Here is a 23,841-nt window from a genome sequence, read left to right on the forward strand (position 1 = left end):
AATACAATTGATTTTTGCATATAGATTTTGTATCTGCAGTGTTGCTAAACGAACATATTAGCTCTAGATTTTCTGTAGATACCATGAAATTAACCTAAATTATGTAGTTTTAATCTACCTGACAGGCCGCACAGGGATTATAGGGGGAAAGCTGATGACCACTCCCCTCCTTTTTGTTTTTTTCTGCCATAAAACATTTGATAAAATTGTCAACTCAATACCTTAGCAGGTAGACTACTTGCTCTTTGAAACTGTAGTAGCAGGGAAAATGGTTGGGAGTAAATCTCTGGGTCAGTGAGAGAGTATTGACTTCTTCCTGTCCTTTTAGCAAAGTACTTCAATAAAGATGAACTCAGGTAAAACTAGTCGTTTTGTTAACAGAGCTGGAAGGAAATAAAGCTATGCTAAGATTGGAGTTCTCTGCCTGTAGTCTGCAATACAAATGGACTGAGTGGTGATTCAAGTCTTCTAGTTTTGATGAAGCCAAGAGCTATTACACTTCCGATAGCAGAAGATAAAACTGTGACCCAAGGCACTTCTCAAAGGCCATCAGCAAAGTGTTCTCTGCTGGACAATAGAAGCCAGACAAGCAACAGAGATCACATTAAGGCACTGCCTTCCTAGCCATGCCTGCCGTTTTTGTTGGCTGTAAGCGTATAGCCATTAAGTTAGTAGATACAGGAGACATGAGACAGAGTCTAGTAAATAAACGTGAAGAGTAGTTAAGCATGAGAAACATGACTAATTGATATCTGTATCTGTGGTTATTTGTGAAATGCATTTGTGAAATCCTCTGTATGTGGTTATATATGAAATCCATTCAGTATCTTTAAAAATTGAACTGACAAAGAAGCTATAAGCCTAGCTTGCCAATGCCTGTGTCTATCTGACCCTACTAAAGTAATCCACAGTCCCTCAAAAGTGCACCAGTAAGAAACCGGATATAAAAGGATGTGTAGCCTCTCATGGAGCATACTCATCATGGATCACGGGTAAGAACCTCCTAGTGGGTAAAGACAGTATCTTCAGATGCAACAAAGAAGAGAGTTCCTCCTGGAAAACAGAACTGAGGTCTAACCAAGAATTTACTTCACTACCTTTGCAGTCTAACCTCCTCTTCAAATTTGCTTAGACAAAGAACTGCTATTTTGTCCTCTCTTTTTCCAAATTGGTGTTTGTGTCCTGCTTCACCACTGCATACTGGCTGTGTGTGGAAGGGAAAGGGGATGAGGAGTTACATCCAGACTTGTAAGGGACTGTACATCTTTAGATCATGGACATTGAGCTGGATGCAGTAACTGCTTGGAACTTTGGGTTTTTGTCTCTTCAAATAGGGTGTGTCCTATGTGTCAGAAGGGTATCCATGGATATTTGAGGGGCCACAGGAGTAGACTGTGACACTGTTGTCCAAAGTACATTCTTGTCTTATTATTAGAACTGCCAAGTATCCAAGTATTAGTTGGATCCAGTCCCTCTGCAAGAGAACCTCATCTTCCACCTTCCCAAGTTAGATGTGGCTGTCAGATCAGCAGTGGCATTAGATTCTCATTGGAGGATAAACCCTATTATGAACTGTGCATGTGAGGGATCTAGGCTGCACACACCTTGTGAGAAGCTAACTAGGCCAGGCACAGTGGCTCACGCCTGTAATCCCAGCACTTTGGGAGTCCGAGGCGGGTGGATCACAAGGTTAAGAGAAGCTAACTAGTCCCCGATGATCTGAGGTGGAACAGTTTCATCCTGAAACCATCCCCCACTTCCCCTTCCCCATCTGTGGAAAAACTATCTTCCACGAAACTCGTCCCTGGTGCCAAAAAGGTTGGGGACCGCGGGATTAGATGGAATGTCTGAAGAAAAAGAAGTCCTAGTGGTGAAAATGGCATCACTGAAGATAGAAATGTTCAATTCTTTTCTCAAAAATCCAAAGAAACTCAATGTAACTTTTCTTGCAACTATTCTGGCAAATGAGATGAAAAACCTTGTTTTTGAAATAAGATATATCTGTTCTTTTAAAAATGCTTATTCATTTATAATTATAAAAGTAACAGCCATTGTAACACTTGAGAACATTGTAACAATACAGAACACTTAAAGAAGTTTAAAGAATGAAAATCAGTAGAATCACACTACCCTGAACAACAAAAAAATTCCATTTTTTTTTCCAGTTCTGTGGGTGTGCAACTGGGAGTATATCCATTTTCACATATAGTACATATATATTCACACACAGTTACTTCTGTTGTACTTTTTCATCTAACATTGAAATTAAATAAGTACTTTTTTTTTTTTGAGACAGGATCTTGCTCTGTTGCCCAGGCTGGAGCACGGTGGTGTGATCATAGCTCTCTGCAGCCTCTACCTCTCAGGCTCCAGCATTCCTCCTGCCTCAGTCTCCCAAGTAGTTGGGACCACAGGTGTGGGCCACCACACCACCATGCCCAGTTACTTAAAAACGTTTTTTTTTTGTTTGTTTGTTTTTTGTTTTTGGTAAAGATGCTGTCTCAAACTCTTGGCCTCAGGCAATCCTCCTGCCTCAGCCTTCCAAAGTGTTGGGATTACAGGCATGAGCCATCATGCCAAGTAAGTATTTCTTCACACGAAACATTCTTCAGTTCTTAGTTGCAGTGTTTCTAGCATGTGAAACTTCAATCAACCACAAAACACAGAAAAAACAAATCAGTATGTATCAAAACGCAGTAAGTGAAAAACACAAAATATTTTTGACAGAATGACTATTTTTTCAGACCCTTAACAGTGATCAGGCCTTCACGAGCCTAGAAGGGACTCCTGGGGGGTGTTTTCATGAAAGGACAGGGGAACCTACTTGGTATAGCCTCATATCAGTAACAAACAGTTTAGGCATAATTTTGCCCAGGAAAAAGACAAATTACAAAATCAAAGCTAGACTCTTTTAAATGTTGTATGCCTGGCAACACACTGTATTTACACTACAGCACTGCTAATCCTCCTGCCCTCCTTACATTACAGTCCAGACCACATGAAAACAAAGTGGTAACTAAACCCATGCAGGAAGCTCGGTCAAAGCCTTCTTCCTGTGGGTGCTAATCTGAAGTTCCTTTCCTTATCTGAGATGACCAGAACACCTGTGTTAACCCAAAATCTCACACAGATAACTCCCTAGTCAATCACCTGGCTCTAACCACTTTACCTTCAGTTTGATAATTTGTCACAGGAACAAATGTCATCGCCTTTGATTTCAGAAACAAGAATGATCCAACAGCACCATTAAGTTCACCTACACTTCCTTAATCATGCTGTTGGTGCCTTGCTCCCGTATTGTGCATACTGCCAAATGGGCCTGAAGTAAATATATCTGTAAAAATACATAATATTGAATTCATCTCGCCTATTTCGTGCTTTTGAGAACTGTGCTTAGTTTTCACTTTGGACGAATAGGAACCCTTCTGATGACCGTCATGACAATGTCGCCAATAAAAACGGATAGTCTAGCCAGCTGCAAGGCAGGTCCACTTCTGTCGCACTGGGGACTGCTGAACTGCGGAGTCGGGGCGACACGGCAAGAACTTTAAAATCAAACCCCATCCCCAAAGGCTCGGCGCTGTTTTTTGGCCTCTGCCGCTTCACGTACTTGGTGCGGCAGGAGGGCACTTGTTCTCTGCCCCAGAACTTCGTCCCGAGCGGAGAACCAGAGGACCTCGCTGGGCCACACCCCCCCTTGCACGGAAGGAACACGCCCTCGGTGACAGCCGGTACGACTCCGGCCTTGGGCAACCTCGATTCCCGGAGGCTGCTGGCCCCGTCAGCAGCGTCCCGCGCCCGTCCGCGACCCAGCCGCCCCCCGTTTCCAGCCGCGGACCCCCCTTTCGGCCGTTCAGGCGGCGGCACCGCTCTCGGCCGCGGCCGCCCCCCGACCGGTGCTCTGTAATGCTCTCGGCCACCCAGAGGGCTCGCCAACTCCTCCACAGCCTCTTTCCAGTCCCGAGGATGGGCGACTCAGCATCGAAGATCGTCAGCCCCCAGGAGGCCTTGCCGGGCCGGAAGGAGCCGACCCCAGTAGCGGGTAAGCACCGGCCAGGCGGAGGGCGCGGGCGGCGACACTGCGCATGCGTGCCTGTCCCCCCTTCACTCTCCCCACCACTCGCTGCCCGGAAGGAAGCCTCGGGCGGGCCTCGGGCGGGTAGCGGGTCTGCGCAGGCGCGAAGGGGCGCGAAGGGGCGCGGCCAGGGCAGGGGTGAGACTGGGCTCCACTGATGGTCCTTTGTCTTTGGTGTCTCATCTTCTGGAACTAAACCGGGCACTTTGAAGGAGTCCCGTGCGTCGGTCTCACTCACCTAGAGTGCAGATATCCTGGCGGTCCCACGTTTGGGGCAGGAAAGGCGCCCCTGGGGTCCGACCTTGCTCGCTGGCGCCCGCGGCGCTGTTCTGCGCCCTCCTTTTCTGTCTTTTCTGCGCTGGCCGCCGGGACAGGACACCTGCAGCGGGGCTGGTGCGAGTGTTGTCCCGGGAAGCGTCGACATGAGACGAGACGATGAAAACCTTAAATGTGGAACTGCGTCTCAGGCCGGTGTTCTGGCTGCAAGAGTCACCCCCAGACCTCCCTCGTGCCCTAGGTCGGCCCGGCTGTCCCCAGGGGGCAAGGGCTGCTGTGCGCTGGGTCAGCTTAAAGTGGTGCGCCTCAAACTTGGAAAACTTTCTAGTCATTCTCACTCCGATACTTTCGGAAAATACAATAAGGGTGAAATTTTAGGAAAATGTTCACATGATTCGATGCCATGTAATGGTAAACTGTAAAAGTTTTAAAAATCTGTCTGCTGCATATAGCACGGGGTTCGCAGTACGAGGGCCGTAAGTTAGTATTACCTTAGTGCAGCGCTTCTTAAAGTGCCCCCCACCCACAGCAGCAGCATCACTCGGGGTGGCCTCGCCCCATTACTCAATCAGAGACTCTGAGGGTGGAGCCCAACAAGTGCCAAAACAAGTTCTTCAGGTGATTGTAATGTAGGCTGTAGCTTGTAAATCACTGCCTTAGAGCTGTTGGAGGATTAAGTGATGTTTAATCTGCTACACGTGGCTCAATGCCAAAGAAATTCAGCATTTAAAAATTTTCCTAGGAAGTTTCTTTTTCTTTTCCTTCAAGAATTGTTGAGGATAGGAGGAGGTCCTATTGAGAGTTCGTCATCTCGTAGAATAATCAGTATGAGATTAGAGAAGGTAGAGGTTTTTTGGATTAGAGGTAGTTTAGAAATTGTGTGACTTGTTTATTATTAATGGAATTGGCAGTTTCTATTCCCTGGTTTCCCCATCATTTCACCTCCAACTCAGCCGTAAGGGTTTACTTTTTATTCAAATTCAGAGATTGAGTTTTGAAACATATCTAGATTATTAAATATATATACTTATATAGAGATATATAAAATATAACCAGATTATCTAAACCTTATAAATGTATCTTAAAATTTTTTTTCTTTTACAGGCGGGTATATCTAAGTGTGTGTTTAAAGACAATTTTCAAATGCTAAACTTCCTCAGCTTGTGCTATACTTCCCATTCACACACTACTGTGCCTTTGCTATGCCCTCCTAGACACCAAAAAACCAAATAATCCAAAAACTCTTGTTTAGATTTCCAAACTGGTTCAAGGTCAAGATTGACCAAAGTTTACTTTGGCTTTATCTTAACGAAAGGCTTCCCAATCTGTTTCCTAATATGTAAATGAGATTTGGGGTAAAAGATTAGCAAACATTTCAGAAATGAGCCAACAGTTTTTTTCATATCCCCAGTATAACTTTAACTGCAAAACCTCAGGATCTGGTTCCTTTCCAGGCTCTGCTGTCTTCATATAGCTGTGCGTGTTTTCGGTACACCGACACATCTCTGTATCTGGGCCAGTAAACTGCTTTTTTTTTTTTTTTGGTGTAGGGCCAAGCTTACGATGCGTATGTTCTTATTGTTCATCTGTTGTAACTTTTTCCACAAAAAGTTTAAAATTTAGATTGTGGACATTCCAGTCTCCACTCCCGAGCCTTGACAGGTTGCTGAAAACCCTGACTGGCTCCAGAAATCGGCAGTGTTATTTCTTCATTGGCTTTCAGTGGCTATAAACTTGAAACTTAAGGAGTTAGTAGTGTTTTGAATGTTAAATTCACCTCTACTGCAACTTGCATCCTGTTTCTCAACTCCTCCTTTCTCTATATTACCTCCATTATTTGTATCCTGACTCTCAAAAGTTGTGTGACAAAAGCATTACCTTTTGATTTGGGAAGGCCTGTCTCCTTAGTGCCTAGTATCAGGTGTGTACTATTATCAAATCCTTGTGGTTTTAAGTGTTATCATCTTAGCATTCATCCTACCATTTTTATATTCTTAAGGAGAATTCCACCCTTTTACAAACTGTGGCCTACTAATAGATTTCCACGTTGCAAGAAGGAAAGAGTCAAACCTTCAAAGTTTTTCAATGTTTAATTTTTCCCAGGCTACCTAAAATGGATCAAAACATGAACAGGCCTACTTGAGTGAGTGGTGAAAACAGAACCTGCCCTGGACTGCCTCATTTCTAGCCTGCTCTGTTCAGGTTAGGGGGCATCTGGGCAGCACTGGCTGGCTGGTAGGGTACATGGCAATGTGTTTTCCCTATATGTGGAGGTGGTCTCATTCTGCTTCAGTGCCTGACCACCAAGCAATACTCTGAGAACTTGGGACGGAAGAACAAGGGGAATTCATACTTGTTGAACTGTATTGGTATTGTATTGTTGAAAATAGGCTGGAGGTGGAAGGCTTATAATTAAAACCTCAGAGTGCCTTCCATTTTGTTAAGTTGTGGGTTCCTTATGGTCAGAACTAATCTCGTTTCCAATGAATTAGTATAATTATTGTAAAGGCCCAATATAGTTTGGCTCTGTGTCCTCACCTGTCTCATTTCTAATTAGAATTCCCACGTGTTGGAGGAGGGGCCTGGTGGGAGGTGATTAAAACATGGGGGGTGGACTTTGCCCTTGCTGTTCTCATGAGAGTGAATGAGTTCTCACGAGATCTGATTGTTTAAAAGTGTGTAGCTTCCCTCTTTGCTCTCTCTCTCTTGCTCCAACGTATGAAGATGTGCCAGTTTTCCCTTCTGCCGTGATTGTAAGTTTCCTGAGGCTTCCCAGCCTTGCTTCCTGTACAGCTTGTGAAACGATGAGCCAATTAAATCTCTTTTCTTTATGAATTACCCTGTCTCAGGTAGTTCTTTATAGCAGTGTGAGAACAGACTAACACAAAGCCCAACTTTTATTTTATGTGGAACTTGTTTTCGAATATTGGAAACATTGCTAAACTGTGTTTGGGATTGAATCTTACTTTCTTACATAGTATAAGTGGGATCAGGTGTTTGGGATTTGGAGCTGTCATTTAAAATAACTTTGGCAAATTCGATTCAATCTTGGCTTTCTTGTGTTTACGTTCTTAGTGTTCATTATATTTGTTGTTATAGTGCTTTTTTTGGGGCACTAACAGATGTTAAAAATGGATGTAGAACACCATCAGAAGGTATCCTCTTCTAAAAATTTTAAATATAAATAGAAAAAACAATAGGACAATGTATTAATCCAAAAGGTGGCTCTTTGAAAAAAACATTGAACTACACCAATAATATTTATAAGCAATGAGCTAGTCTCAAGAATAAAAGGAAGAAAGTACAAATATAGAAAATAAGACCTGAGAAAAAGAAATCATAAAAACAGAATTTAAAGAATAAAAGACTATTGAACTCTGAAAATAAATTTTAAAACTTTGATGAAAATAATTTTTAGGAAATATAATTGATCCAGACTGACCCTAGAAGAGGTGGAAAATCTAAGCAGCTTGATTTTTATAGAAGAAGTAAAGTTGCCCAAGAGTTAACTCCTCCCAAAGCATTATATCCAGTTTTACCAAGAGTATCTACTGAATATTTAAAGATCAGATAATTCCAGCATAGGAATAAATTGCTATTTCCTTAACTCATCTATTTCAGCCCAAAGGCCCACTTCAGGCTGAATTTAATGAAGAAATATTGAGATTTCTACTGATGTTCAGACAAAGACAGAGCTCAGCCTAGTACCTTGTATCAGGTGTGCACTGTTAATTTTTTTTGGTGTTCTTAGTTTTAATCCGCCTTTAAAAAGAAATCCTACCTTTTTTGTATTCTTAAGGAAACTTCCACCTTTTTATTAAGTGCTATCTAGTTGTTGATGTATACTTTGTAAGAAGGTAAGATTCAAACCTTTAAACTTTTTATGTTTAATTTCTCCCAGGCTACCAAAATTGGATTATAACATGAATTGGCCTACTTTGATGGATGGGTTATTATTTTACATTATTTTACATTGTATTGTAGATACAGCCAATGTGGTAAGACAAGGTAAGGCAATTCGAAATGTACAAAAGAGGAAAAAGGATCAGAAGTTCTTAAATACATATGGGAATGTAGCATTTGATAAAGGTGATATCTCAAATCAGTGGGGAACAGGTGAAATATTTAATAAATGATGTTGGGACAACTGGGTAGCCATATGGAAAAAAGGTTGGATCTCTACATCGTAAACCAGAATAAATTTTAATGTTTGATAGAATAAATTCCAGATATATGATGATAACCGCTTACACTTGTTAAGTGTCTTATGTGCCAGGGACTATAGTAATTTACTTTTAATCCTCAAGTAACCCAAAGAAGTAGTAACTATTATTATCACCGCTTATGGATGTGGAAATTGAGGCCTATAGATGTTACGCAGTTCATCCAACATACATTACTAATAAGCAGTGGAGCTGGGATATGAACCTAGTCAGTTTGGCTAGAGTTTCTGGCCTTAACTCCTATACTCTTTTTCAATTTACATAATTGTAAGATGAAACAAAGTATGAGAATAGAATGTTTTTATAATCTGGGTGTGAGGAAAGCGTTTCTTAACCATGACTTGAAAATCAGAAAACATAAAAGACTAATAAATTAGATCATATCACAATAAAAATCTTCTGCATTACAAAAATCACCATAAGCAAAGCCATAAGACAAATTATGGTAAATAGTTGCAATTCATAGGTGAAGGAGCAATCTTTTTAGTTATGTAAGAAGCTTCTAGATATTAATAAGAAAAACTATCCATTAGAAAGATAGACAAAGGTTATGAACAGACCATTTACAGAAAAGGAAGTACAATTGGCTCTTAAGCATGAATTTCTGGGAATTTATCCTCACGATGTAACTTCCATGCATGCCAGTGATGACTGTACCAGCTTATTCGCTGCAGCTTTGTTTGCAATAGCACAAGACTGGAAACAACCCAGATGCCTATCAATAGGGGCTAGTTAAATAAATTATGGTTCATTGTCACAATGGATATGCAGCTGTAAAAGAATGTAGAACATCTGTATGAATGGGTATGGAGGGATTGCCAAGATGTTGTGTTAAGTGGAAAAAGCAAGGTCTGAACAGTGCAAATGGATAGTATGCTAACGTTTCTGTGAACAGGAGGGAAAATAATATGTATGTATAGAGAAACTTTGAGAGGTTAGCTAAGAAACTAATAGCTGGAGTGAGGGCTATGTAATGAGATGAGGATGGATGGAAGACATAGACGTTTTACTTCATGCTTTTTTGTAACTTTTGCTTCTTGTAATGTGACTGCATTTGTGAATTAAATAACTCCACTTTGAAGATGATCTGTCTTGCTGTTTTTAGTATAATTGACCACCTTTCTGTCATCTTTTGTCATACTTATTTCAAGTTTTTTTTTTTTTTATTTAGCTCTCTTTTTCTTGTCAAGTACATCTTTTTTTCTCCAACTTGCTTTTGTAATCAAAATCTACATTTTGGCATGATTTAAAAATCTAAATTTAGAGAGTGAAATTGGAATAAGTTAATCCAAGTCATTTTACATTTCATAAATATTCATTTTTATTGAAGCATCAATTGTAGTGGCATCATTTATACAAAGAACAGATCTTTGGGGACAAATTCCTTCCACTATTATGTAGAAGGCATTATGTGTATTTTATTGTGAGTGATGTACATCGATTTTTAAAAGAAAATGATCAAAAACAGTTCTCCTTTTACAAAAGTTGTCCCCAATGTGTGATTAATTTATAAATTGTAGGATACAGAACTGTTATTTCTCCTCTTTGCATCCTGCCCATAGCACTTTGATTTTACAGCCTGTTCCAGAATGTTTAGTGTTTCCCTGAAGTCCCAGGGATGAGGGTATTCCGTACCTCCCTCAGTGTGATCCTTACCTACTTTTCCAGTCTCTTCTCCACTGTTTCCCTCTAGAACCCCATGTCCTGCCTAACGTGTTTCACTATTCTGCCTCTGCATTGCTCACACGACCATACCCATAGTGTGGATTACACACTCTGATTGTTTTACTTATTCGTTCATTAAATGTCTATTAAATACCTACTTAGGAAAGACCTGTGTTGTCCGTATATCCTTATCTTCAAAGAAGTATCCTTGAAATTTGCCCTACTCTAATTTCATTTCTCTTGGAAACCTGTCCCTTTTCTCTCCAACCAAAGTGATCCCTTTCTTCTCTACTGGACAAACAGCCATGTACTACTTTATGAATCCTTTCTATGGCATCTTGCATTGCTATTTACGTGTTTCATTTCCCGAAACTTGCACAATCTAGGTCTTACCTCCCCACATGGTGAGCTCACAGCACTTCACCAAGAGTGCTGCCCACACTAGGCAGTCAATAATGGTTTATGGATATTGGGAAGAATATGGTTAATGCCTGAGAACAAAGACCAGAAATGTGGTCTTTTCATGTGACTGTCACGATACTGAGAAGTTAACAGAACTGCCCCATTGCCAAATGGAAATGTATGTGATAGGAGTGGATGATGTTAGCTGTGTCAGATTTCCAGTGAACCACTGGGTTGTCATCAGGTAGCAATTTCCACCATTTCCACTGGTGCCTGTCTCCTTACCGTATTTTAAGCTAAAAGAGGTAAGAGATCAGAAGGGTGAGAGTCTGGCCATGGCTTGACTTTGCTTCTCTCACACTTCCAACCACTCTCATCTGAAATGTACATTTTACCTTGCGAAATTTCCGCCTTTCTGTTTCCAAATACTTAGGAGATGTGTAGGTCTTGCTGTAACCCTGAACTCAGCTCTAAAACCAGACTTACTGTTTTGCTTTCAAAAGATTGACTGCATATTTTAATTTCCCAACTTCTGTCAGCAGCACTGCTCTCCTCTCACATCCCAGAAGCCTCTTTCAGGGTCATCTTTGAGCCTTACCTCTGCGTTCCAGATGTCCTTCCTTCCATGAGTCCTGAGGACTTCTTGCCTTATTGGTCTCTGATCTGTCTTTACTCTCTCCTGCCTGAGCTGTCCAGAGCATCATTATCAACATCTACCTAAAATTAGAATTTCATTCTCTCACTGCTTAGGGAACAGCAGCGACTCTGACCTGTCCAATGACACTTTTCAGTGCTGAACACTTTCTGTAGTTTGCTGCTGGCCTCAGCGTTCCAGATCTCCACTTCTACCCTGAGGCTGGCTCCTGCTCTGAGCTCCTTCCTCCCAGGTTTTTATGGTCTGAATGCATATGTGCCCCTACCAAATTCATGTTGAAATCCTCACCCCCAAGGTGATGGGATTAGGAGGTGGTGGCTTTGTGAGGTAGTCATGAAGGTGGAACCCACATAAATGGGATTAGTGCCCTTATGAAAGAGACCCCAGAGAACTAACTAGTCTCTTTGGCCATGTGAGGATGCTTTGAGAAGGCACCATTCGTGAACCAGAATTTGGGTGCTCTCCAGACACCAAACCTACCAGCACTTTGATCTTGGACTCCAGAGCTGTGAGTCTCCAGAGCTGAGAAAGAAGTTCCTATGGTTGATCAACTGCTGGGTTATGGTAGATTGTTATGTATAGAGCCTGACGGACTGAGACACAAGATGTTTTCTTTTTTTCTCGAAGCCTTGTTGAAAACATCTTGGGTCTTTCAAGGCTAAACTCAGCTTTTTCTATGCTGCCCATTGGGGCTGTTTCAGCTTGGATTGCTCTTAGCATTGGAGCTGGAACTACTTTGGGGCTCTGTTTTGTGCTTTCATTCCAGTGTCTCTCCTTGGGGAGATGAAGGTAGAATCCCTTTCCTATATTTGGTGCTCAGTGGTAGTCATTTTCCTTACTATGTTTTCTGAACTCCTACCCTGGCTATAGAGCCTGCTGGCATGATCACAGCTCTCTGATTCCAGCTGCTTTCTCCTGGATATCCTATCAAAATGCTCTACCTGTTCGGTGAGATACTTGATGACTTTGACTCGTGATGCCAAATGCTTGATTTCTCCTTCACTAAAGACCCACATGTCCTTTGGGTCAGCTGGTACCTTTCCTGTAAGCTTGGCCTCTTATGAAAGGGAACATAGGCTATTGCCCAATGTTTAAAAAAAAAAAAAGCATGGTTTCTTGTATTTCTGTAGGAATTTTGTATCCTTTCATGCAAGTGCATCTATAGTGTTTCTCAGCAGGGTATATTCTGATCCACTAACTTGTTGAACAAGTGTATTAAATTTGCATTATAATACAACAAAGACTGGTAATAATGAAACTGGAAGAAATGTGGGGACAATATATTTAGACGATTATATCATAATTACATTGAAAAAAATGAAGCATAAAATGTAGGAACATCAGATGTCTTCCCAGAGCATATGTATATAAAATGAATTCTTTCGAAGATGTTACTGTAGGAAACTAATAATATTAGTGTTGAATTTCCCTTTGAAAAGTTTTCATATTTTACATTTGATTCAAAAAAATCACAGTTTGCTGTTAGGTATTTTATACTTTGTATAGGTCAAAAGCCATGTGCAAAATTAAAAAGCATTGTTCAGATGAGGCCACAAATTATCTTTTGGCCTGCTAAAAAGATGTGATGTTTTAACAGATTGTACCCAAAAGGGAAGAGTCATGAAAATGAAATACTTTGAAGGAATTCATTGCTTTCCAGCTGGAGAAAATGAGACCCAAAGTAAAAAATCTTGAATGCACTGTCTTTAGCAGATGAAAAAAAAAACTATGTAAGAGTTTGCAGAATCAAATAGCCAGCTGTCACACAGGGCCCCCGAGCAAGCATTGCATTGCTGAAAACTCCATTGCCTTGCCTCTTCCTGGGAGGCAGTTTATAAACAGCCACCTCATCGAGCAGTGAGCCCTCTGTAGGCACTTCTGCTGGTCCCTGGTACCATTCAGCATTCCTCGCACCCTGAGATGTGTGCATCGGTGTGAAGGAGTGCTTCTCAGAGCCCCAGGGTGCGCAGGTGGGCCTGATAACAGAGGGTGCTCAGGCAGTCTGTCTCTAACCAGCCCCAGGCAGGTTGCTACGAAACAGCCTGACACCAAGAAAAACCTCACCCGGTGACCAGTCCTCTGAATGGAAGAGGGGTTTTGAGGAGCCCATTCCAGATAACTTAAAAAAAATTTTTTTTCTTCTTTAGGCTTATGCTTATACTAAAAAGCTCTGGATTTATTTCAGTGTGCAGAATAGAAGGCAAGAATTATTTTCTGCTGCAAGTTAGACCTTGGATGACTAGGATTATGTAGCTGTTTGCTGCAGTAGTTTTGGGGAAACACACACCTGACTTAAGCTCTATGAATTTGGATATGAATTTCCAGGTGTAAGATATGAACCGTAGGATTTCTATTAGTGTAATGATGGAACTCAAGCCTGAACTATTTATGTTTATTAAAAACCTGGCAGTTATTTTTTCAGAAAATGGAGATTTATGAAAGAGCTGAAGTCTGAGCTTTTTTTTTTTTTTTTTTTTTTTTTTGAGATGGAGTCTTGCTCTGTCACCAGGCTGGAGCGCAGTGGCACAATCTTGGCTCACTGCAACTTCCGCCTCTGGCAGAAGGATTCAAGCGCTTCTTCCGCCTCAGCCTCCTGAGTAGTTGGACCACAGGTGCGTGCCACCACGCCCAGCTAATTTTTTTGTATTTTTAATAGAGACGAGGTTTCACCGTGTTGGCCAGGATGGTCTTGATCTCTTGACCTCGTGATCCGCCCGCCTCGGCCTCCGAAAGTGCTGGGATTACAGGCGTGAGCATCCGTGCCCAGCCCTGGGCTTCATTTTATGTATACATTTGCCTCGGGTGTTGGAGACAGTTGATAAACAAAATTGATACAGTTTTAAAAATGAGGACTCTCTATTGTTTTCTTTAGATGTTTTAAAGTAATTAGGAAGGAACCGAGTAGCCCTGCTACCAGTCTCTGGTTTCTCCTCCTCGTGGCTCTAGGAGCTACTGCTTCTCCTGCCTGACAGTGCCTACTCCTACTCAGCCTGTGCTGAGATACCTCCTGCTGGCTTCAGGGCCTTTATGGCCAAAATTTCAATTAAATATGTAATATTAATACATAACTATTAATATAATAATTATAATTATAATAATTCTTTTGAAACAGAGTCTTGCTCTGTTGGTCAGAGTGGAGTGCAATGGCACGATCTCGGCTCACTGCAACCTCTGTCTCCTGGGTTCAAGCAGTTCTTCCACCTCAGCCCCCTGATTAGCTGGAATTACAGGCACCCACCACCACGCCCAGCTAATTTTTTGTATTTTTAGTAGAAACAGGGTTTCACCATGTTGGCCAGGTTGGTCTTGAACGTCTGACCTAAGGTGATCCACCTGCCTCTGCCTCCCAAAGTGCTTGGGATTAGAGGCATGAGCCACCGTGCCCGGCCAGCTGGTATATCTTTAATATGTTGTTTAAATCTCTAAATTACATGACTTTTTTTTGGAGCAGTTTGAGGTTTACAGAAAAATTGAGTGGAAAGTACAGGGTTCTGATACACGCTCCTCCCTCCCCTGTTATTAACATCTTGCTTTAGTTATAATTGATGAGCCAATATGGATACATTACTAACGAAATCTGTAGTTTACATTAGAGTTCACTTTGGCTACTGTGCAGTCTGTGGGTTTTGACAGATGTATGATGACATGTATCTAATATTGCAGTATCAGAACAGAATACCTTCCCTGCCCTAAAAATCCTCTGTGCTTTACCTATTTGTCCATCTCCCCCTTTCCAAGAACCCCTTGCAATCTCTGAACTTCTTTATTGTCGTCATAGTTTTTGCTTTTTCCAGAATGTCATTTACTTGGAATTATACAATATGTAGCCTTTTCAGATTGGCGTCTTTCACTTAGCAATATGCTATAAGGAACTTCCATCTTTTCCTGAGTCAATAGCCAATTTCTTTTTCTTGTGGAACAATATTCCATTGCATGGATGTGCCACAGTTTATCCATTCACCTATTGAATAAATATGTGCATCACTTCCATGGGGATCTATAATTGTTTTGGCAATTATGAATAAAGCCTCTATCAACATTTTTATTCAAGTTTTTGTGTGGTTATAAGTTTTCGACTCATTTGGATAAATACCTCAAAATGTAATTTCTGGATTGTATCATATGTGTAGTTCTATAAGAAACTGCCAAATTGTCTTCCACAGTGGCTGTACCATTTTGCATTGCCACCAGCAATAAATGAGGGTTCCGGTTGCTCCACATCCTACCAGCAATTGTCATCAGTGCTTTGGATTTTAGCTGTTCCACAGACATTTAGTGGGATCTCATTGTCTTAATTTACAATTCCCAAATGACATATGCTGATGAAGATCTTTTCTGTGCTTATTTGCCATATTATATTTTCTTTGATGATATGTCTCTGTTCAAATCTTTTGCCCATTTTCAGTTGTGTTGTTTTCTTGTTTTTTGTTTTTGTTTTTTTTGTTGTTGTTTTGTTTTGTTTTTTTTGAGACACAGTCTTACTCTGTTGCCCAGGCTGGAGTACAGTGGTGCAATATTGGCTCACCAAAACCTCTGCATCCCAGGCTCAAGTGATTCTCGTGCCTCAGCTTCCTGGGTAGCTGGGACTACAGGCATGTGGCACCATGCCCGACTGATTTTTGTATTTTTAGTACAGATGGGTTTTCATCATGTTGGCCAGGCTGATCTCTTAACTCCTGACCTCAGGTAATCCGCTCGTTTCAGCCTCCCAGAGTACTGAGATTACAAGTGTGAGCTACCATGTGTGGCCTATTGTTGAGTTTTAAGAGCTCTTTGTATATTTTTGGATATCAGTCCTTTATCAGATATGTCTTTTGCAATTATTTTTTCCCAGCCTGTATGGCCTGTCTTCTCATCTTCTTGACAGTGTCTTTGGCAGAGGAGAAGTTTTTAATTTAAATGAAGTCCAGCTTATGAATTATTTCTTTCATGGATTGTGCCTTTTGTGTATCTAAAAAGTTATTGCCCCAGCTACTCGGGAGGCTGAGGCAGGAGAATTGCTTGAACCCGGGAGGCGGAGGTTGCAGTGAGCCGAGGTTGCGCCACTGCACTCCAGCCTCACACCTGGTGAGGGAGTGAGACTCTGTCTCAAAAAAAAAAAAAAAAAAGTTATTGCCAAACTCAAGGTCACCTAGATTTTCTTCTGTGTTATCTTCTAGGATTTGTATAGCTTTGCATTTTGCATTTAGCTGTGTAATCCATTACTAGTTGATTTTTGTGAAGGTTGTAAGGTCAGTGTCTAGATTTATTTATTTGTGCCTGTGAGTGTCCAGTTGGTCAACACCATTTGTTGAAATGACTATTGTTTCTTCATTGTATTGCCTTCGTTTGTTTGTCAAAGATCACTTGACCATAGTTATGTGGGTCTATTTCTGGGCTCTTTATTCCGATTCATTGGTCAGAAAAGACAAATATGTCTTGTCTTTTGCTTGTTGTTGAAGTTGGGTTCTCTGATTTTGTTCTTCTCCTTTAATATTGAGTTAACTATTCTGTTTTTTCTGCCTTTTCATATAAATATTAGAATCAGTTTATTAATATTCATAACTTTCTGGGATTTTGATTGGGATGATAGGATTGCATTGAATCTACAGATCAAGTTGGGAAGAACTGACATCTTGAAAATATTGAGTCTACCTATTTTTTCACATGGAATCTCTCTCCATTTATTTAGATTTATTTCTTCAGATTTTTATAGTTTTGTTCATATGGATCTTGCACGTATTTTATTAAATTAATACCAAAGTATTTTATTTTTTTGATGCTGATATAAGTGATCTTGTGTTTGTGATTTCAAATTCCAGTTGTTTGTTGCTGGTATACAGGAAGGCAATAATTGACTCTTGTATATTAATCTTGTAGCCTGCAATCTTGCCATAATTGGTTATTAGTTCCAGGATGTTTTCTGGATTTTCTACATAGAGAGTCATGTCATCTGTGAATGAACACAGTTTTATTTCTTCCTTCCCAATCTGTACACTTTTTATTTCCTTTTCTCGTCTTACCGTGTTAGCTAGGGCTTCTAGTATGATGTTGAATTGGAGTAGTAACAGTGAACATCTTTGCCTTGTTCCAGAACTTAATGGAAAAGCATCTAGTTTCTACTTGTAAGTATGATGTTAGCTCTGGATTTTAAAAAATAGATGTTTGTCCTAGTCCATTCGTGTTGTGATAACAGAATACCACAGACTGGGTAATTTATAAAGAACAGAAATGTATTTTCTCACAGCTCTGGAGGCTGGCAAGTCCATGATCACTGTCAAGATGTAGGCAAGTTCATTTGTCTGATGAAGGCTACTCTCTGCTTTAAAGATGGTTCCTCTGGGTTGGAGAAAAACTATCCTCACATGACAGAAGGGCAGAAAAGCAAGCTAGCTGAATGCTCTGTGAAGCCACCTTTATAAGGGCTTTAATCTCATCCATGAGGGATGAGCCCTCATGACCTAACTACCTCTTGAGAGACCCACCTCTTAGTACCATCACACTGGAATTAAATTTCAACATCTGAATTTTGGAGGGAACACATCTAAACCAAAGCAGTGTTCTTTATCAGGTTGAGGAAGTTCTGTTCTTAGTTTGCTGAGAGCTAAATGTGTTCTTTTTAATGGCTGCATAATATTCTATGGTATATATGCACCATAGTTTGTTAAAATGAAACATGATAAAATCATACCCTCTTTAACAGTTGTAATATTGATGTGTTTGTTAATCATAGCACATAGTATGTGTATGGTGAGTGCTTATGGGTACCTCCTCATTAACTCTTGCTGAGGGATATAAAGTTGGTGTCAGGTTATGTAATGCTTTCAAAGCCATCCTAAGGAGTCTTGAATTAGAATGGAAAATGGGAAGAATGTAGATTCTGTGGTGATGAATACTTTGGGGAAAGTAAGAGATTAGGTAGCTGATGCCTACATTTCTATCCAGGGGGCATAAATGTCCTGTGGGCCTTTGATCTTTGCCAGTGCATTTGGATTAGTGTTTAAATACAGTGTGGCAGCTGGGTTATTGTTTGTTCTGGAAACTTACTCAGTTTGCACCCAGAGTCACCCAGTCACAGTTGATGAAATGGATTACAAAATTTCAGCACCTTTCTGTAAACCAGGGGTTGGTAAATGATAGCCCACAGGCCAAATGTGACCTGCTGCCTATTTTTTCAATTAGTTTTTAATTTTGAGGTAATTTTAGATTTACATACAGTTCTTAGAAGTAATACAAACTGTTGTACTCTGTGGATCTGTTGTACTCTTTACCTGGTTTCCTCAGTGGTAACATCTTGGAAAACTATAGAACATCATTACAACCAGGATATTGACAATGACAGAGTCAATATACAGAGCAGTTCTGCCACTGGAGATTCCTTGTGCTGCCTTTTTATAGCCACATTCACCTTCTTCCTCACCCCCTGCCCGTCTGCAACTCCTGGTGGTCACTTCGGTTCTCCATTGCTGTTATTTCATCATTTCAAGGATGTTACATAAATGATATTATACAGGGTGTAATGTCTTGGGATTGGCTTGTTTCGGTAAGCACAATTCCCTGAGATTCACTCCAATTGGTTCATGTACCAGAACTTTGTTCTTTTTCATTACCGAGTATTATTCCGTGGTGTGGATGTACTACAGTTTGTTTAACCATTCACACACTAAAGGATATCCAGATTGTTTCCAGTTTTTGGCTGTTATGAATGAAGCTGCTATGAACATTCATGTCCAGGTTTTTGCATGAACATAAGTTTTCATTTATCTGGAGTAAGTGCCCTGCAATGTAATTGCTGGGGCACTTACATGTGATAATTGCATGTTTAGTTTTATAAGAAACTGCCAAACTGTTTTCTAGAGTTCTTCACAGTTTTATATTCCCACCAGCAACCTGTGAAGGATCTGATTTCTGTGCATCCTCTCTAACATTTGGTGGTAGTGTCACTTTGTTTTATTTTAGCAATTCCAATAGCTATGTGGTGATATCTCATCATGATTTTTATTTCCTTAGTGGATAATGATGTCGAAGATCTTTTAGTGTGTTTGTCATTCATATATCCCCTTTAGTTAAATGTCTTTGGTAGATGTTAAACATTTCTAATGGGATTTTTTTTTCTATTAGTTGAGTCTTTTATATATTCTAATTACTATTTCTCTGTTAGATATGTGGTTTGTAAATATTTTCTTCTAGGCTGTAGCTTGCCTTTTAATTTTCTTAAAAAGATTTGTACAGAATAAAAGTTTTTAATTTTGATGGGTTCCAGCTTCCTAACTTTTCCTTTCATGGATCATGTTTCCATGTCTAGTCTAAGAACTCTTTGCCTTGCCTTGATCTCAGAGATTTTCTCCTATGCTTTTTATTTTCTTAAAAGTTTTATAGTTTCACATTTTATGTTTAAGTCCGTGATCCATTTTGTGATAATTTTTGTTTCAGGTTGAGGTTGACATTTAGTTTGAGGTTCATTTGTGTCAAACAGAACACCGTGTACCGGTGATCAATCCCAAGGGAAGGCTGGCACCCCGTGGAGGATAGCAAAAACCATCATTACGCCGACCATCAGGAACATGATCCAGACACTTGTGCCTGCTGTATTTTGGTACCAGAGGCTCCGAGGAAAACATAACACAGTCAGGCACTCGAGGGAAGAACAGTTACTCACACAGAGAAGAGACAGAGCAAGATCAGTTTTAGTAGTATGTGTGGGTCCCCTGTGGCCAGGGGTGCTCCCTCCTGGCTACCCATACAGGGTGGTCTGCCTATGAGCACACCTCTTATACTGCAACTAAAGGACCCTGTTTCTGAGTGGGGGACAGATAGAGCAGTGAGGTTGGTCAGGTGCCATATGACACACACCCTTCAGGAGAGCAAAAGCACACACATGAGTTTGCAGCAGGGAGAGAGATTCCCACACAAGGCATAAGCCTGACAAGGTGATGAGGGCTCTTCGTCTGTTGGCGAGATTGTTCCAGGCTCAGGGTCCATTCTGAGGCCACTGAGTAGGGGCTGAAAGGCTGTGCACACGAGAAGGCGTTTCCCATAATTTTTTTTTTTTTTTGCCCATGGATATTTAGTTACTATAGCATAATTTGTTGAAATCTTTCCTCCATTGATTTGCTTCTGTACTTTTGTCAAAAATTAGTTGGCCATATTTGTGCAGATCTGTTTCTGGGTCTTTACTCCCTCCCATTGATCTATGGGTCTCTTTCTATGCCATTGCCATACTGTCTTGGTTATGATAGTTATATAGAAGGCTTAATATTAGGTGGAGTCATTCCTCCCACCTTATTCTTCCTTTTCAAGATTATTTTAGCGTTTCTAAGTCCTGTCCCTTTCCTTATAAACATCAGAGTAAACTTGTCTATGTCAACAGAAAAACCTTGCTAGGATTTTGATAGGAATTGGATTTAGGGAGAATTGATGTCTTTATTATGTTGAGTCTTTCAATCCACAAGCACAGCATGTCTTTCCATTTAAGTTTCCTTCAATTTCTTTCATCAGGATTTTGTAATTTTCAGTGTATAGATCTTGTGCATGTTTGCTATATTCATACCTATGCTTTTCATTTTCTTTGGAGTGATTGTAAATGGTATTGTAACTTTTTGTTTTGTTTTGTTTTTTGAGACAGAGTCTCGCTCTGTTGCCCAGGCTGGAGCGCAGTGGTGCAATCTTGGCTCATTGCAACGTCCACCTCCTGGGTTCAAGTGATTCTCCTGCCTCAGCCTCCCAAGCAGCTGGGACCACAGGCATCTGCCACCATGCCAGGCTAATTTTTATATTTTTAGTAGAGACAGGGTTTCACCATATTAACCAGGCTGGTCTCCAGCTCCTGACCTTGTGATCTGTCCACCTTGGCCTCCCTAAGTGCTGGGATTACAGGTGTGAGCCACCGCGTTGGGCTGGTATTGTATCTTTAATTTTGGTTTCCACCTGTTCATTGATAGTATATTGAAGTGTAATTGATTTTGGGATGTTGATCTTATGTCTTCAAAGCTACTACTTAGCTTTGAAGTAGTCTTTCAACCTTGCTGAACTCACTTATTAGAAAGATCTCTTTAGGATATTTTCTTCTGTCATACTGGGAGCCATTTCCTTCACTCACCAATATTTTTACATAGTTGTAGAAAGACTTCTCTTCCATAAATATTAAACACGAATTGTAATGCAGAAGCTAAAAACTCAGATCTCCTCTAATAACTGCTTGGAAAGTCAGCCATTAGACATAGACACACAGTCATAATCAAAGTTCTAAAAATGAATGGTTTGTGCTAGAAGGTAAGGTTAGAAGTTTTCTCATAGACTTTTAAAGATTTTTCTACATAAATAACCGTGTCATCTGGAAGTAGAGTTTCGATCTGTGTTCCTTTTATTTCTTTTTCTTACCTTATTTCATTAGCTAGAACTTACAGTATTATGTTAAATAAGAGGGGTGCTCTGTAGACATTTTCCTGGTCTTTAAAAAAAGTGTTAAGAGTAGTCATGCTTACTTTTTATCACATATAATGTTAGCTGTAAGCTTTTTTGCAGATGGTGTTTATTGAGTTGTTGTAGTTCCCCTCTATTCCTAACTCTCAGTGTTTTATCAAGAAAGGGTTTTCTACCACCTGTTTTTGTAAATAAAGTTTTATTGGAACACAGGCATGCTTATTGGTTTATGTATTGTCTGTGCTTTCTCAGTGTAACACCAGAATCTAGCAGTTGTGATAGTGACCAGACCCTCAAAACCTAAAATATTTATTAATTATCTGAAATTTTACAGGTTTCCTGAATCTTCCTATAGTTACACCAACTTTTTCTTTTGAATTGTCCTTTTTTTTTTCTTTTTTTGTCCAAGTTCTTCCTCTCTCTTGATATCCTACTGTGGTTGCAAACTCTTAATGTACTCCACACATGCATTTCTAATTGGCTAAGACCTAGAGCTTGAGCCATTGGCTGAAGCCAGCCTCAGAAGAAAGCAGGAAGGATGGATGGATGTAGATCTAGCTGTCTTCCAAAGGTTCTTCCTAGTCTACTGTGTCTGTATTTCTATCAACAGTAGTATTTTGGGTAGTTCCGACATGTCGCTCTGATAACTCCTTTCAATCCTGTAGCTTGACAGTCAGTTACCTTGAACAAATTACTTTGATGGCATTTACTTCTTGGCCTCAACCTTCTTTCCTGCCTTGATTCCCTGACTCTTCCTATAGTTTGTATTGCTATGTTTCCTTATGATGGAAAGATACATGACTTCAGTGATCTCTAAGGGATCCAGGGGAGTGTTGCTGTCTATATATGACAGTTCTTCACTTTTTAGTTATGTATTTCCATTTTGTTTTTTCTAAGACAGTTTAAAAGTGTTTAGCTTTGAAAAGTTTGTTCCTTTGGCTGAAAAGAGTGGGATAGATAAAGTATGACCTGAGTCCTTAAGTTAGTAAATAAATGAATGTTTTTTGATCACTGAAAAGTAAACCATTGTGGTTTTTGATTATTAATTGATAGAGATACTATGTCCTGCACCTCTATATCCACACTTGATTATTCTGGCTTGCTTGATCTCTTCTCTCCAGAGCATGCCTTTATTGATAATATACCTTTTCTTTTTTCTTTTTTTTTTTTTGAGACAGAGTCTTGCTCTGCTGGTGAGGCTGGAGTGCAGTAGTGCAATGTCTCCTCACTACAACCTCCTCCTCCTGGGTTCAAGCAATTCTCCTGCTTCAGCCTCCTGAGTAGCTGGGGTTACAGGCGCCCACCAGCATGCCTGGCTAATTTTTGTATTTTTTTGTAGAATGGGGTTTCACCATGTAGGCCAGGCTGGTCTTGAACTCCAGACCTCGAGTGATCTGCCTGCCTTGGCCTCCCGAAGTGCTGGGATTACAGGCATGAGCCACCACGCCCCCCACCCCCACTTCATTTTTCTCTTTGCCAAGCTTCCTTTTACCCATTACTGCCAACCTATTCAACCCTCCTTGCTTAGGAATTGCTAGCATTTATTTTCTTTACTACCCATTTGGTATGCAGTCATATTATTTGAAGACTTCATATATTGTCTTTTTATTGTTTAAGTTTATAATCATGATTAACTTTAATGTATTTCTCTGTTTTCTCTACAAGGGCCTTGCAAGTTTAATGAGGGCTTATTTACTTATGTGGATCCTTCCCACACCTAGGCATGTCTGTTACATGATAACCATTAGTTAAATGAACTAAAGAATGATTGAGCTTGTACTCTGTAGTATTGTATTTGGAAGTTGCCTGTTCAATAAAACTCTTTTAGTATAGTTCAGGCCAATAGGTATTAATATTAATGAATCTCAATAAATGGAAGCTATGTTTTAACCTTACCTTCTAGCACAAACCATTTATATTTAGAAATTTGATTATGACTGTGTGTCTATGTCCAATGGCTGACTTTCCAAGCAGTTATTAGAGGAGATCTGAGTTTTTAGCTTCTGCATTACAATTCATGTTTAATATTTATGGAAGAGAAGTCTTTCTACAAATATGTAAAAATATTGGTGAAGGAAATGGCTCCCAGTATGACAGAAGAAAATAAAGAGATCACAGTTATCTGCAGTTTCCCCAAGGTTGTG

The 23,841-nt window shown here is 40.2% G+C and overlaps 1 protein-coding gene across 4 annotated transcripts in view; it reads left to right on the forward strand.

Annotated features, from left to right (window-relative positions):
* Positions 1–3,854: 3,854 nt before the first annotated feature.
* Positions 3,855–23,841, forward strand: part of MSRA (methionine sulfoxide reductase A) — a 368,941-nt gene continuing 348,954 nt past the window's right edge. For 2 of the 4 annotated variants that reach the window (XM_064368782.1, XM_064368783.1), the window contains exon 1: positions 3,856–4,042. In XM_064368782.1, the coding sequence (XP_064224852.1) occupies positions 3,907–4,042 (136 nt within the window). In that variant the 5' untranslated portion in view covers positions 3,856–3,906. Of the gene's footprint in view, positions 4,043–23,841 lie in introns of all 4 variants that reach the window. The other 2 variants (XM_064368780.1, XM_064368779.1) reach the window with 2 other exon arrangements.

This window comes from Aotus nancymaae, unplaced genomic scaffold (assembly GCF_030222135.1).
Source record: "Aotus nancymaae isolate 86718 unplaced genomic scaffold, 86718_ANA_hifiasm-v0.15.2.pri h1tg000079l, whole genome shotgun sequence".
NCBI lineage: Eukaryota > Metazoa > Chordata > Mammalia > Primates > Aotidae > Aotus > Aotus nancymaae.